General features: G+C 39.0%; 1 protein-coding gene across 24 annotated transcripts in view; it reads right to left on the minus strand.

Annotated features, from left to right (window-relative positions):
* Window positions 1-16,720, minus strand: part of DLG2 (discs large MAGUK scaffold protein 2) — a 1,511,004-nt gene that overhangs the window by 28,523 nt on the left and 1,465,761 nt on the right. For 16 of the 24 annotated variants that reach the window (XM_048840921.2, XM_075126424.1, XM_048840889.2 and 13 more), the window contains one exon: window positions 4,243-4,342. In XM_048840921.2, coding sequence (XP_048696878.1) covers window positions 4,243-4,342 — 100 coding nt within the window. Of the gene's footprint in view, window positions 1-3,193; window positions 3,240-4,242; window positions 4,343-16,720 lie in introns of all 24 variants that reach the window. The other 8 variants (XM_048840940.2, XM_048840880.2, XM_075126426.1 and 5 more) reach the window with 1 other exon arrangement.

Consider the following 16,720-nt stretch of genomic DNA (forward strand, 5'->3'; position numbering starts at 1 on the left):
GGCAGGTATCACTGGAACTCAATAAGGGCATGAAGAACTTTGCACAAGCTCATCATATGTGGGAACTTGGGTTGTCTATGGACATCCAGGGCCTCTAAGGTCAGATGGGGTTAGTCTTTTGGTCATGAGTTCAGACATTCAAACATGGCGGGGAAAATCTTTGATCAGAACATAGAAGATGGCAGCCAACTGGAACTGCTTCTCCACTTGCAGCTGGCCCACAGCCCTCCCAGATGCATCTAAAAGATCCTGGTCATAGTTTATGGTTTTTGTTCCATAATGCTCATTTACTGGGGTGGAGGGATAGGAGACAGAGATGAGTCCCCACCCCAAAATTGGTAAAAAGTTAATATAGGCCCCTCTGGGGGACTCAATTTCATCCTCAATTCGACAACACCATTAAGGTTGGTTTCCTCTTTTTAAAGGATGCCAGCTCCTAGCAGACATAGAGGGTACAATTGGCATAATGATCTGTAGTCACTAATTTTGGGTGGCTTCATTTTTGGTGCTCAGTTGAAGAGATGTATTGACTTAATTCAACTGGTGTGTTAGATGCAAAGTCCTATGTGTGTCTACAATTGGGCACCAAAAAACTGAGCCACCCAGAAGGAGAGACCATTTTTGAACATTTGGGCCATGATGTCTATACAGCTGCATGGTCTGCTCTTCCTCTGGAGTTTATATTGTTAAACTAATGAACATGTGGCCTTGGGCCACTTTTTCCAAGCATCATCATCAGCTGTACGTGTCCTTGGCAAAGTCTCCAGAGCACAAAAAAATTACTGGTAAAGACTGTTAGGAGCTGTCAAATATTTCTGAATTTTGCATTGTTGATGGACAGGTCTGGGCAGCTGTTGGCTTTTACAGGAAAGATATTCACTGAGCAAGATGCATATCAGACCAATCATAGTCTCATAATTAGATGTGATTGGATGTAAAAATCTAGTTCCAGGACAAACAGAATGTGCTTCAGCAAAATAATGTCTTACGCCAATATGCTCCTCAAATGAAAAGCAGGTGCTGTATGTAGCCAGCATCCACCACAACATAAACCATGCCTTGCTGTGGATAAAGCCACAAGGAGGCCAAAGGAAGACTCTGCAGTCTGAGCTCCTACCCCATCATGTATGAATGGGATTGGGGTACTGAAAATCAGTGGGCAGGGGGCATCGCTGGCAACTGTCCTGGGATCCTCAGACTGGGGCATCCATTCAGAGGTGAGGCATGGAAAGGCCTCGCTCCTCCACAATATTCCTTGGGCTCCTATCTAAACTCACACTGTTACTGCCTGCCCACTTGCAGCTGGCTCATACCCTCCCACTAAAGGGAGGCAACTCACAGAAGTTAATACTCCCCAGAGAGAGAGAGAGAGCAACAGCAGAATCAGCATTTATGGCCAAGGTTGTTTCCCCATGGGCCTGTCAAGCGACAATACCACAGAGAGCACCCTGCCTCTCCCCTGCCCACCCCCAGCGTACCATGCCCTCCTCCAAATATGCACAGCTGTCCATGTGTTGAGTGGCACTGCAGAAATGGGGGTGGGGGTGGGGAAGGAATGATAATTAAAAACAATCATGGAAAACATTGGTTTTAGGGTTTAGTAAAAGGTTCATTTTTACATTTGGAGCAAAATTTATCCTGATGATATCTCTTTAAAACCTATACTTACAGACTCGTAGTAATAGTAGCACTTGTTGTTGTTAACACATGTGGTATCAGATTGATGTTTTATACAGAATCACGAAGGCCTCTACTAACCAATAATCTACAGCCTCTCATAAGGCTGTGTGCCATTAAAAATGATGTGTTGGTTTAATATACATGATACATGTACTATCGGGGTGGGGATGCAGGGATCTAGGATTGTGCTGATAGTTGAAAACTAGCTTCAGTATTAACAATGGAGGAAGTTAGCAAATAGTTTGCAAGCACAATAAAATGGTATATTAGGGAGACCTTTCTTTTTCCGGGCAGAGGTATTCAGTAGGGCTTTATCTAATCAGATGGACCCTGGTTCATTCTATGCAATGCAGAGAAGGTGCTACATGCATTGCTATCATGCTTTCCGTAAGCTATTCAGTCACGGCAAAATCAAAATTCTGCACATCATCCAGAAAACTAGCATTGTATAACTCTCCCTCTGCTGTTCAAGAGATTAAGTTTTCACCTTTAAAAAGGAAAGCCAACCATTATATGACTTAACATGTCAATTAAAAAACCCCAGGCATTTAATAATCTCTTAAAATGTGTGCATGAACGTGCATTTTTGTGACCAAAATCACATACAGAACAGTAGGTGATGCAATGTAACATTCACATACATTATGCCTCAATTAATCAGTGTCTTAAGAAAAAGAATAAGCATTGAAGGAAGAAAACAGCCAATACATATGTAAGTAGTATTATTATGCTGGACTTATTCAGGGCTGGATACAGCATACTAATGTAGTTAAGTACATGGAATTCAGCTGCAAATAATTTATTTCATTCTATGCAATTTCTCTAGAAATAAATTACAGGAAACAAATTATTTTTGAAGAATCATCTGGCAAAATGCTGCATTCTCTATAATACCAATTCCTGAGGTAGGATCACTGCATACCAGAAAAAGAAATTGCTCAAGTGTAGTGACAAAGGATTGGTCGCTAATGGTGACACAGATCTAAAATTAGTTATGGAGAAGGTTATGTCTTTCCTCGCCTGCAAATAGTTTCTTCCTTTAACAGCAACCTACTAATCTACAATCTGGCAAAGTAACAAACACTCCCATGCAAAAAGCTGAAAATGCAGAAGCGGCAGCATAAATAATTTTCTATTGATCTTCTCAAGATGTTTAACTTTCCCTTCATATCAAGATGGATTGCTGCTCAAAGGCGCATTCTAGGCAGCAGTACAAGTTCTAGGTATGCTACTGTCTACAGAATTGTCATGATGGGAACAAAAACTTACTGTTAGAAACAAAAGGAGTTATTACATCAGAAGTAAAAGTGTCTGTTTGATTCACTATATGTTATTGAATATTGTCATGCAGAACAAAACAACTGAAACATTTTTGGTGCATTCACAGCTGGGTAACAAATAAAACTCTATCTTGTGCATGCTGGGAATGGAAGGTCCTCAGAGAAGGAACAAAAGCCAAAACAAAAACAGAACACAAAAAAAAAAGTTGAAGTGACCATTCCTGGGAACTTACTCAGAGTCTTTGTTCCATAACCGTCGTCACCTAATCCGGGGATGTCCTGCACGGAAGTCCCCAGAGAGAGCAATGAGAAAGGAAGAACAGCCGCAGAAGAGGAAGGAAGAAGTCAGTGGAGTTGAAATGGATACTACCATGACTGACCATGCAGATGGAGCAATCTGGATCCCTGCTTTCTCTTTTTGAAACAACTTTAAACCCACATTCCACAGTAATGTTCCCCAATGAAAAAGACAGTGACCATTATGTACTCTCTGCTGCTACAGTTAAAGAAAACCAAAACCAAAAAAACAAAGAATCCTTAGCAGATCAATTTTCAGGGAAAGAATATTAAGGGAGAGGGGAAAAAAGCTACATTTCTTCTGATATAATATCAGCATACACATTACATTATTCTGGATACTCAGAATATATAATGTAGGCATGCAGTGAGTGACCAGATTCTATTAAGAGGATTACCATTGCTTTAACTTTACTGTTTAAAATTAGAAGAAAACTGATGAGAAATAGAAAAAGTCACCGAGTGTGGTTTTCAGTTCAGGATTAAAACACTCAACAAAGGGATCAATGGTAATCAACAAGGAGATTAGAACCATCTAGATTAAGTCCAAAAAGTAGTAGACACAAAAATGATTCTGGAATGTTTGTGGGGGTTTTTAAACCAAAAATAAAATTAATGTAATAATTTAGGAGAAATTGTTTTTACATCAGTTTGGGCCAGTTCTGGATTCGAACATTTTATCTAGGAAAGAACTGGATTTAAAACAACAAAAATAATCAGCAACATTTATGAAAAAGGGAAGAAATTTATACACTGAACTCTTCCAGCCAGAAGCCAAGGTCACTGCTTTATCTTACTCTGAAAAGAATGTTTCAAGGGAAGGGAGCACCAGCTGGATCCAGACTGCAATCATACATTGGTCACAGTAGTAATACCTCACCTGCCTGCCTTTGATATTTGTATGCCTAGATGTGTGGGGTACTGGTGTCATGCGTGTCACCCATTTTTGTGCTGCATGTGACATCATCTCCAAGAGGTTACTTACGTTCTGGATCACTTGTTTCCTGCTCACTCTGCTCCTTGCTCTTGTAGAATGGGAATTTTCGTGAAAAGATGAAGTTCTTTTTACGCTTGTCATTGAATGACTGTGAAGGAGAAAAGGCATGGGGCAAAAACAGGGACGTCTAATTGTTGTCACACTCATGCTGACAAAACAACTAGTTTGTAAAAGTGGAGAGAACTGTAGTGACTCAAACCAGTCAAAACCAAGTGGTTGAAAAGAATTAGAAATGATTTTCAATAGGATTGCAGGTTAAAGGACATAATGTCTTGAAGACTGATCAGTTTTATTACAGATGGGCTCAAGCCACAAACTTCAGATCCAGATTTTGAAACTCCGAAGCTTGGGGTTTTTCCAATAAAGAGTTTTGGTTTAGCCCATTATAATGATAGGATCCATTTACAACATTTGGATCCAAATATGGTCATGGATTCTGATTTCTCCCTCCCCTCCCATCCAAATTTCAGGGGTGCTTGGATCTGGGGTTTTGGTTCAGCCTCTCCAGGGCATGTCACCTGAGAAGTGCTGAGCACCTGCCACTCAAATTGAAGTCAATGGCAATTGTGAGTGGCTCAGTATATCTCAAGATCAGACCACTGATCTTTAATCATAGTAAATTCTGCCCAGAATTAATTCACTGTCTAGAAAAGAGTAGGCTGTACAGGAGAAATCGAAGAGGTCCATAGATTCACTTTCAGTAGACATGCACGTTCAACTCTGTGCCAATTAAAAATACATATTTATTTTTGGCAGCTGTTTCAAGTTCCATAAAAAAAGTTTTATTTCCCCCCCTTAATTTTGAAATGTGTGAGGTACAATTCAAAGACTTGTTCAAGTAATCAAAGGGACAATATTTTCATTTTAGTTTGTACACCATTGTCATTCATTAGTCTTGGTGCATATAGTTTCAGTTTTATATAATCTAGTAATTGAATTCTGCTGCTGCACAATATTTCTGAGCAATTTCAGCTGCATATCCTGCCAAAACTCTGCATATGGTGAGTTAATACTTAGGTGAATGGTCATTTTGTGTGAAAAAAGGTGTTATTTTTGTAGACAGCTGTAAGGCTTCATCACATTATATTAAATCGTAGCAGGATATAGGCATTAGGCATTCAGTGCCAATTTCTTCTCATCTCACTTAAGCAATTAATCTAATTTCTTTGGGACTGTTTGCATGAATAAAGGAACAGGATTTGGTCCTAAATATACAATTAAATAAGGTCAGCAGCTGATAATATAATTTGTTATGTTAACAGCATAGAAGGTGTTCTAGAATACAACAGATTTCTAAAAGATGTGAAGTCAAAAAATTTAACACTTAAAAAACCTATGAAAACAGGTATTTTACTTGTGTCACAAAAGTTTCATGCCACTTTTACATGTCAAGCATATTTAAACTTTAGTAACTGAAAACAAAAGAAAAAAATACACATGTAGAATAAATGATCCATGAATATCTTTCAAACATTCAACCTGAAATTAATGTAGATGTCATGCACAAGTAATACAGACAGCATGCAAAGTCAAAACAATTCAAACATGAAACAAAGCCAGGGACTAAAAATATGAACATGACAGATTACAGTAATTTGTGGGTGAAAACGGGGTCGACATGCAAATTACATCACTTAAATGGCCTGCAGGGTAGAATGGAAATTAAAATGTGTTTTCTGTGATCACTTCTTTTATCTTTCCAAAGCAAGGAATGTAATATGTTAACATTTCCTGGGTTATGAAAATGTTGTTTGTCATGATTAATCCAAGTTTGACATAATAATATACTTTTAAAGGAAAAAATTATATATGCAATAATACCTCAAAAACCAAAGTGATCTAAAATCATAGTCATTTCATTACCAAATGCCTTTTCAGTTTGGAATTGAAGAGAAGGTTATCAAATTGGTATATAAATATACTGTGGTTCATAGAAACATTAAGACGAATCACCATTCTAGTTCACATTTATAAAAGATATCCTCTTTATGAAAATTATTCCCCTCAAGCAATCTATAGCAAAAACTGCAACAAGTACATTTCAACCAGAAAAGTGTTGTTATTTTTTTACTTCTTATGCAATATAGCATGGGACAGCTAGAAGATCATTCTTCTTAGCATATTAAATTATTAGAAAAGACTGCTTTTTCATAGAGAAAGAAAGTATGGGGTTCATAAATTTCCTGGCTTAAAATTCCTAATATGATATTAATTAGGCATAAACCTTGTTTTCTGGCTCCAAGAAAAGACACCAGTATAACAAATGTGCTATCCTGCTATCCACTCTCCCTTAACCAAATGCCCATTGTGTGTCCAGTTGCATAGTATTGGATTTAATACCTTCCATGTTGTGACAGATATTCAAATAACTGTACCAGGATAATACTATAGTTTTTTTGACTTAAAGAATTTCCCTGTTTTTTTTGTGTCAATGACATTTCTATAATCAATCTGTTTTTCTCTATAAGGAGCACTAAAACATGTTATTTACAAATTATTGTAACACATTCATGTGAAGCTAAACAAAACATCTAATTTTTAATCTAAAGATAAGGAGTACTTGTGGCACCTTAGAGACTAACCAATTTATTTGAGCATAAGCTTTCATGAGATACAGCTTACTTCATCGGATGCATACTATGGAAAGTGTAGAAGATCTTTTTATATACACACAAAGCATGAAAAAATACCTCCTCCCACCCCACTCTCCTGCTGGTAATAGCTTATCTAAAGTGATCACTCTCCTTACAATGTGTATGATAATCAAGTTGGGCCATTTCCAGCACAAATCCAGGGTTTAACAAGAACGTCTCGGGGGGGGGGGGGAAACAAGGGTTTTAACTTAGTAGTTGGTGATAAGCATTGCAGAATCCAGCAGGACATTACTCTGACAATTGTATATTAAGAGAGATCATCCTGTCTTAGAAAAACCCTTCCCACTACTCAACTAAATCACTCTTGAATTCGGGTGTCTTTGCTAGTAAGTTTGATTCCGTATTCTCTGTGTAATGTATCTATACTGTACTGGAATGAGAGACACGGTCTTGATGGAATCTAACGTCTGTATCTTTTTCAGGGTAGTTTTGTTGATGGGAAAAGCTTTCTTTTAAAGAGATGCCTGAAAAGCCATTGTGGCTTCCTAGCACATTCAAAATGCTTTCTTCAGCTAGTTCATTCAACCAACCTGATAGCTCCCAGAGCACTGAAAAGTCACATTGGTATCAGGGAGTGGCTTTTAGAGTTGGAACACATAATCAATGTCACCTTTTCCCACCATGTTATAACAATGGTTTGCCTTTACCTGACAATTTGAAACTGCTTTGCAAACATTAAGTCTCAGGAAATCCCTCAGAGATGGGAGCATTATTACACTCATTTTACAGGGTCCTGTGGCTCAAACAGTAGTCCTGGCTCTGGGAGACACAGATTCAATTTTCCACACCTCTGAGCAACATAGTCATACCGACATAATTTGATAGCGTAGACCAAGCCTAAAACTGAATTTTGGTTAGAGCAGGCTCAGATCAAGGTAAATCTGCCAGCCTGGTTTCTCTGTGAACCTAGAGATTTGGAAATTGGGAGCGCAATGAAGAAGTACAAGCCAGATAAAAATACCCCCTGCTGCTCAGTTTCACCAGATGAGGGTAAGTTTTGTTTAATACTTAGAAATGTATATTTTTGTTTCTATTTTTAACATTTATAAATATTTATATGAACATTTGTTTAGTGACAAACCAACTGATAAAACCTTTAATGCCACTTACTATCCAGGAAACCTAATTTTAATCCTGAATGAAATAGAACAGGCACCAAAAAAAATCACCAAAAATCTACAGGCGAATTAAATCATGAGTAATAAGCAACATCGGTTTTAAAAGGACAAATCTTGCCAGTCAACTTGATGACAAATTTGGATTAGTTTACAAAATGAGTGAATGAAGTCACTGCCGCAGGTGTTGTATATTTAGATTTCAGCATGTCATTTAGTATCTCACAAAAATTTACTCTTAAAATTCACCCATTGGTTTAGATGTGAACACTGCCTTATGGACTGAAAATTGGCTGAAGACTCAAAAAGAAAGTGTAGTGATAAAGGGCAAAGTACCAAACTGGAGGTAGTGTTCCCTTGGATTTTGCTGGGACGGGTGGTGTTATTCTTATTTATTATTGATATTACAGGTAGCTCCTAGAAGTCAGTGCCCCATTTTGCCAGGCGCTGAATCTCCCTCACAGCCTCTGCAGTGAATTCATTGCAATGGCCTTATCTTTCTTGAGTACTCCTTTAGCAGCTTGATCATCCGGTGGCCCCACTGATTGTTTAGCAGGCTTCTAGCTTCTGATGTACTTAATATTTTTGCTGCTAGTTTTTGAGTCATTGGCTAGTTAGTCTTCAAATTCTTTTTTGGCCTGCCTAATTATACTTTTACACTTGACTTGCTAGAGTTTATGCTCCTTTCTATTTTCCTCAGTGGGATTTAACTTCCAATTTTTAAAGGGTGCCTATTTGCCTCTAACTACTTCTTTTACTTTGTTGTTTAGCCATGATGGTATTTTTTGGTCCTCTATGTTTGGGGTAAACACTTAATTTGAGTCTCTATTATTACAAATTTTAAAAATTTTCCATGCAGTGTGCAGGCATTTCATTTTTGGGACTGTACTTTTAAATTTCTGTTTAACTAACTTCCTCATGTTTGTGTAGTTTTCCTTTCTGAAGTTAAATACTACTGCAGTGGGCTTCTCTGGTGTTCCCCCGCAACAAGGATGTTAAACTTAATTATATTATGGTCGCTATTGCCAAGCGGTTCAGCTATATTTACCTCTTGGACCAGATCCTGTGCTCCACTTAGGGCTAAATCAAGAATGGCCTCGCGTCTTGTGGGTTCCAGGACTAGCTGCTCCAAGAAGCAGTCATTTAAGGTGTCAAGAAACTTTATCTCTGCATCCTGTCCTGACGTGACATTTACCCAGTCAATATGGGGATAGTTGAAATCCCCCATTATTATTACTGAGTTTTCTAGTTTTATAGCCTCTCTAACCTCCCTGCGCATTTCACAGTCACTATCACTGTCCTGGTCAGGTGGTCGGTAGTATATCCCTACTGCTATATTCTTATCATTGAAGCTTGGAATTTCTATCCATAAAGATTCTATGGCACAGTTTGAGTCATTTAAGATTTTTATTAGATTTGACTAATGCTTTCTTTCACACATAGTGCCACTCCCACACCTGCACAACCGATTCTGTCATTCCTATACATTTTGTACCCTGGTATTACTGTGTTCCATTGATTACCATCATTCCACCAAATTTCTGTGATGCCTATTGTATCAATATCCTTATTTAATACCAGGCACTCAAGATCACTAATCTTAGTATTTAGACTTCTAGCATTTGCATATAAGCACTTACAAAATTTCTCACTTTTTAGCTATCTGCCGTTATGTGATGTCATTAAATGGGACTCTTTCATTTGACTGTTTCTGATCAGATCCTAACTGTACTTTATCACCTTCCATCCTCTCCTCCTTACTAGGATACAGAGAATCCCCATTAATAGATCCTCCCCTAAGGGATGTCTCTTTCTGAACTGTGTGCTCTCCCACACCTGTTGTCTTTCGCCCTTAGTTTAAAAACTCCTCTATGACATTTTTAATTTTATCTGCCAGCAATCTGGTTCCATTTTGGTTTAGGTGGAGCCCATTCTTCCTGTATAGGCTCCTCCTTTCCCAAAAGGTTCCCCAGCTCATAATAAATCTAAACCCCTCCTCCCTGCACCACTGTCTCATCCATGCATTGAGACCCTGCAGTTCTGCTTGTCTAAGTGGGCCTGTGCATAGAACTAGAAGCATCTCAGAGAATGCCACCATGGAAGTTCTGGATTTCAATCTCTTACCTAGCAGCCTAAATTTGGCCTCCAGAACCTCTCTCCTATCCTTCCCTGTGTCATTGGTACCTTCATGTAGCACGACCACTGGCTCCTCCCCAGCATTAGCCTGTCTAGATGTCTCAAGAGATAGCAGCTTTCAACTACCTGAAGCGGGGTTCCAAAGAGGATGGAGCTCAGTTGTTCTCAGTGGTGGCAGATGACAAAACAAGAAGCAATGGTCTCAAGTTGCAGTGGGGGAGGTCTAGGTTGGATATTAGGAAAAACTATTTCACTAGGAGGGTGGTGAAGCACTGGAATGGGTTACCTAGGGAGGTGGTGGAATCTCCATCCTTAGAGGTTTTTAAGGCCTGGCTTGACAAAGCCGTGGCTAGGATGATTTAGTTGGGGTTGGTCGTGCTTTGAGCTGGGGGTCGGACTAGATGACCTCCTGAGGTCCCTTCCAACCCTGATATTTATGATTCTATGAAGAGATCTTCTACCTTTGCACCCAGCAGTCAATTCACCATGCGGTTCTCCTGGTCATCGCAAACCCAGCTACCTATATTTCTAATGATCCAATCCCTCATTACTATTACTTGTCTCTATCTAATAACAGGAGTTCCCTCACCCAGAGAGGCATCGTCAGTGCTAGAGGAGACCATGACATCATCTGGAGACCATGACATCATCTCCACTTTGATGTTCTCCTTCCCTGAGACTTTCATCCTCCTCAACAGCACAGCAGCTGTCAGACTGTGGGTGGGACTGCTCTGCTGTGTCCCGGAAAGTCTGATCTATGTTCCTCTCTGTCTCCCTTAGCTCTAGTTCAGCCACTCTGGTCTCCAGAGCCCGTCTGAGAGTCATGAGCTCCTTGAACCAAATGCACACATTCACCACCCGCTCACAAGGCAGGTAATCATACATGCCGTATTCAGTGCAATAAAGTGGATAGTCCCCATTCTGTTATGTTCTTATTTACACAGGCACGCAACTCCATGGGATGAAATCTTGGTATAATTATAGTTCACTGCACATAGAAAAACACCCTTTATAGATTACTTAAAACCAGAGGTACTTTTTTTTAAGTTATGAAGAAAACATTGAAGTTTTTAATTAAAAGAACACCCCAAAGGACAGAGTTTAAAAATATGGATGTGTTGATAAACAGGAAGAGCCATCTGGTTTCATGATGGGAATGTTAAAAGGTTGTTTTATAGGCGCTCTTAGCACCAAATCCTGAGCATAAAGTGGTTTGACTTTGTGTGAAATGCCATTATGTCACAGAAGTCTGGCCTTTCTCCAGTCACTCACTAAATTCAAAAGCATCATTGAATGCTCTTCAGCCGTGTTGCCAGGATGGACAAATGCACCACAGTACATCGTGCTCTCAAACTCTCTATTGATGTGAAAAGTGGTGCATGCCTTGACCCTAAATGGCATCATAAGAAAGAAGATCGGCCATACTGGGTCAGACCAAAGGTCCATCAAGCCTGTATCCTGTCCTCTGACAGTGGCCAATGGCAGGTGCCCCAAAGGGAATGAACAGACAGGTTATCATCAAGTGATCCATGCCCTGTCACCCAATCCCAGCTTCTGGCAAACAGAGGCTAAGGACACCATTCCTGCCCATCCTGGCTAATAGCCATTGATGGACCTATCTTCCATGAATCTATCTAGCTCCCTTTTGAACCCCATTATAGTAAAGGTCTTCACACCACCCTCTGGCAAGGAGTTCTACAGGTTGACAGTGCGTTGCGTGAAAAAATACTTTCTTGTGTTTGTTTTAAATCTGCTACCTATTAATTTCATTTGGTGGCCCCTTGTTCTTGTATTATGAGAAGGAGTAAATAACACTTCCTTATTTACTTTCTCTATACCACTCATGATTTTATAGACCTCTATCATATCCCCCCTTAGTCACCTCTTTTCCAAGCTGAAAAGTCCCAGTCTTATTAATCTCTCCTCATACGGAAGCTGTTCTATACCCCTAATAATTTTTGTTGCCCTTTGCTGAACCTTTTCCAGTTCCAATATATCTTCTTTGAGATGGGGTGACCACATCTGCACGCAGTATTCTAGGTGTGGGTGTACCATGGATTTATATAGAGGCAACATGATATTTTCTGTCTTATTATTTATCCCTTTCTTGATGATTCCCAACATTCTGTTCACTTTTTTGACCGCTGCTGCACATTGAGTGGATGATTTCAGAGAACTATCCACAATGACTCCAAGATCTCTTTCTTGAGTGGTAACAGCTAATTTAGACCTTATCATTGTATATGTATAGTTAGGATTATGTTTTCCAATGTGCATTACTTTGCATTTATCAACATTAAATTTAATCTGCCATTTTGTTGCCCAGTCACCCAGTTCTGAGAGATCCTTTTGTAGTTCTTCACAGTCTGCCTGGTACTTAACTATCTTGAGTAGTTTTGTATCATCTGCAAATTTTGCCACCTCACTGTTTACCCCTTTTTCCAGATCGTTTATGAATATGTTAAATAGGACTGGGCCCAGTACAGATTCCTGGGGGACACCACTATTTACCTCTCTCCATTATGAAAACTGACCATTTATTCTTATCCTTTGTTTCCTGTCTTTTAACCAGTTACCAATTCATGAGAGAACCTTCCCTCTTATCCCATGACTGCTTATTTTGCTTAAGAGCCTTTGGTGAGGGACCTTGTCAAAGGCTTTCTGAAAATCTAAATACACTATATCCACTGGATCTCCTTTGTCTGCATGCTTGTTACCCCCTCAAAGAATTCTAGCATCATCTGCAGGACTGCTCCAGAGATTTCTGGATTCACGGGATTGAGCCAGATCTGAGAACTTCATTCTATGATTCCTGCTGCGATGCTATCAGCTGTGGTCACTCTGGCTGGCGTAACAATCCTCAGTAGACTGTGCGTCTTTGATGATGATAAAGGAACAGGCTGATTAAATTTACAGACAGCACTAACTTGAGAGGTGTTACAAGTTACAGGATGGACAGAGAAATAAGAGAAAGGAAATTATAATGAGCAATATGGTTGGGAGATTTGACTTGGAAAAATGCAAATTCATACATTTAGGGAGAAACAATCCTAACCAGAAATAAACAAGCAGAGAGAAAAATCTGGAACAGCAAATTAGATGTGAGTTTGTGATATTCTACATAGCAAAAACAGGACCAATGCTATTTTGGATAATATGCAAAGGAATCCCACATCACCAAGGACGTGACAGTCCCTCTTTGAACAGTTCTGGAGCAACTGTGCCTGACATGGAGTATTTGGTCTGGGCACCACATTATTAAGAAATTGCAGGCAATTAAGTGAAAAACAATAAAAATTATTAGGGGGATGGAGAGGCTGGTGTATGAGAGAAGATTTAAAAGCTAAGTCCCCTGATCCTGCAAACACTCACGCACTTAACTTTACACAGGTGAGCACCCCATGGAGTTCAATAGGACTATTCATCTATATAAAGTTACTCACACTGCCTAAGTGTTTGCAGCACCAGGACCTAAATATTCATAACTTGGCTAAGTGACAAGCAACGTAGGACATCATCTTACAACTATTTGAAGGATGTAGAACAACAAAGATGGAAAGGATTTATGCAGTGTGGTAACAGCAACAAAGAGTAATGGGATAAAATAAAGAAAGGGGAAATTTAGACTCAACACAAGAAGAAACTTCTTGACAGTGAAATCAATTAGAATGTGAAATAGTCTCCCCCAAAGGAAGGGAAGAAATCTAGAATCACTTTGCACATTTAAAACAAATCTACTAATAATAAATACTCTGAGGAATAACACTGCACTTGAAGGGGAGAGGGGGAGAGGAAAGAACTAGATGATCTACTAGAAACTGGAGCAGAAAAAGGCCTGAGATTCTGTAATTAACTACCCGCACAGCCGTCACGAACTTGGGCTTCATTCCAGCTCAAGCTCCGAGTTAGACTATCTGAGTCACTGCACTAAGTAATATGGTCACTGTGTAGTTCTCTTTTTTATGGTGCTCTCTACTGCTACAAAATTTAATTGGCATTATTAAAAATTTGATTTTTGTTTTGGCAATATTGTGCCAAGCAGATTGGATAATTCATTTCAAGGGAAATAAGAAGATGACTTTTTAGTGGCATTCTACGCTCGGGTGCACCATGGAGATGTCTCCCTGTAATTCCATAATGATGAGCAATGAGTCTGCTTTGTCACAAAGCACCAGCAGTTAAATTTGTGTGCATATAATGAGAAAGCATTGGCATGCTGCTCGCTTGTGTGTGCTCATGGCACTTCATATATCTTGCAGTATCTGTTAGAAAACTTCTTTTCATCTTAAATTTAGTTTGGTTTTGGTCAGATGTTTTCCTATCTCTTTTTCATAATTCCTGATGATCAGGAAAGCGTTGATTTGCAACTGAATATTGGTTGTTCCTTAGAGTTGCAAGTGAAGTTTACAGCATTGATTTCCATTACTCAATATTTTCAGTTCATCTGATCCACTAGATAACATGTTATTAGTCATGTGTGCTTTTACACAGAACCTGCTTCTCCCCAGTCTTGCACCTTGTGTTAATCATTTATTACCACTACACTTGGGCACTCACCTCACACAGATGTAAACAACAGTGATAGGCAGTGCAGAAACAGGCCTATTGTGTATAGAGAATGATTTACATAAGGAACCTTATTATGCTGCCTTTTTGGAGTGTTGGGTAAAGAGAGACCTTAGGACTATATGCATCATGTTAAGAATACCTTACTGCACATTCAAAGACTGTCAGTGGACTAAAACTTTGATTCATCCAGTGTAGAGAAGGTAAGTATAATTCCGTTCAAGCATAAATTAAAGTTGCATGATTAAGCAATTAAATTAGGAAGAAATTAAGTTACGCAAACAGGGCTAGGTTAATAGGCATGACAGGAACATGACAGGTGCCTGGCTCCTGGAGTCAGGGAATCAGGTCAGATTCTCATCTCTCAGCTTTCATTTAAAACATTTGTATTTTTAGACTTAATGGGTGTGATCAAAAGGTTTAAGGGTTTAAGCCAATTTTTAACTATTAGAGATCAGGGTCAGACCTATGTGTGTGTGGGGGTGTTCTTATCCCACATCTCCCTAGTGTAGGGTTCTTACACCTTCCTCTGAAGCATGTGGTATTGGCCACTGTCTGAGACAGGCTAATGCACTAGATGGATCTTGGGTTTGATCCACTGTGGAAACTGCTATGTTCCTGAAAGTTTCCAAACATGGCCTGAGAATAAATGATGCAGTGACACTTGCCTGAGTCTGCAGCCTGAAACAATAGCACTGAGAAATATGACCTGCACTATTCATCCCAATGAGGTAGTAACTCTGAAGTCCACTGCTCTTGAGGGCCTCCCACCAAAACCAAACTAATTAGTGGCTATTTTAAATACCTTGACTTAAATACTACTCTACGTACCATGCATTTTCTTTTCAATCAGTGGCATAGATGTCCTTAGATGCAGTTGAGAATATGAGCCAATTAATATTAAGTTAATTTATCTGTGCATACCACAGCCTTAGGTTTAATTCAGGATATGAGGTAGCAAGCTATAAAATTAGCATGCACATATAGTTAATTTAGCTCAAACTTCCTTAGGTGCGGTTTAGGAGAAGAGGCAGCTAACTAGGATGATAACTGAACTGTGAATTTAGGTGTTCTAAATATGGCCAGCAAATTTTCAATATCACTGTACGTTATAATTAATCTTCAGTTCCCCATATAAAGATATATTGTATTAAATGACTTTAATGAACTCTCTCTCTGGCATATGCAGATTCGTAAACAATATTGAAAAATGCTACACACCTGTATCTTATAGAAAAATAGTGCAATATGCTACACACCTGTATGTTATAGAAAAATAAGTTAATAATATAGTGTACGATCTGAGCAACAGTACGACATCCTGCAATTAACCATCATGTGATTAAAGTGCTGCAGAAACTGTAAACACTTGATCAGAATGCATATATATATCTATAAGGGTGCAGAAACATTTTGAGTGCCACATTGAAGTTGGCCTTTGACTGTTTAATCTTACAAGCTGCCTGTATGCAGAATAGTTCTTCCCTATGTGGATCAAGTCCATTCTGTTGTGGGTTTTTTTGCATTTCTTTTACCTTCCCCACATACTCATATGTTGCATTTTGTTTCATATCATTTATGCTTTCCCTGTCCTATGCATTAATACAATGGAGCCCTATTTGGATTGAAAACCCTCCCTGAGAACAGTTCTTTTCAAATAACAATAATAAACAAGTTTTCATTTTTTTTAAATGCATGAAAATATTTCTATTGGTCTTATGTTCAATAAGAGCCTGTATTTTCAAAACATACATTTGGGCCCAAATTTGACCTGACAGTATCCCTTTAAGGTTCGCAGAACTATTTCATTATTAACACGAATCTCTTTTAGTCATGCCGACTCCCTAGAGATGTCAGGGGTGTACACTGAAACGGAAGACTCAAGTCTTCCTTTACTTTCAGCTGCAAGCTTGGCCCAGCAGAATGTATTATTAAATGATTGTATAACTGTGTAAAGTGCTTTGAGATACCCTGGAATGATAAGAGACTAGGCAT

This window comes from Caretta caretta, chromosome 1, assembly GCF_965140235.1.
Source record: "Caretta caretta isolate rCarCar2 chromosome 1, rCarCar1.hap1, whole genome shotgun sequence".
NCBI lineage: Eukaryota > Metazoa > Chordata > Testudines > Cheloniidae > Caretta > Caretta caretta.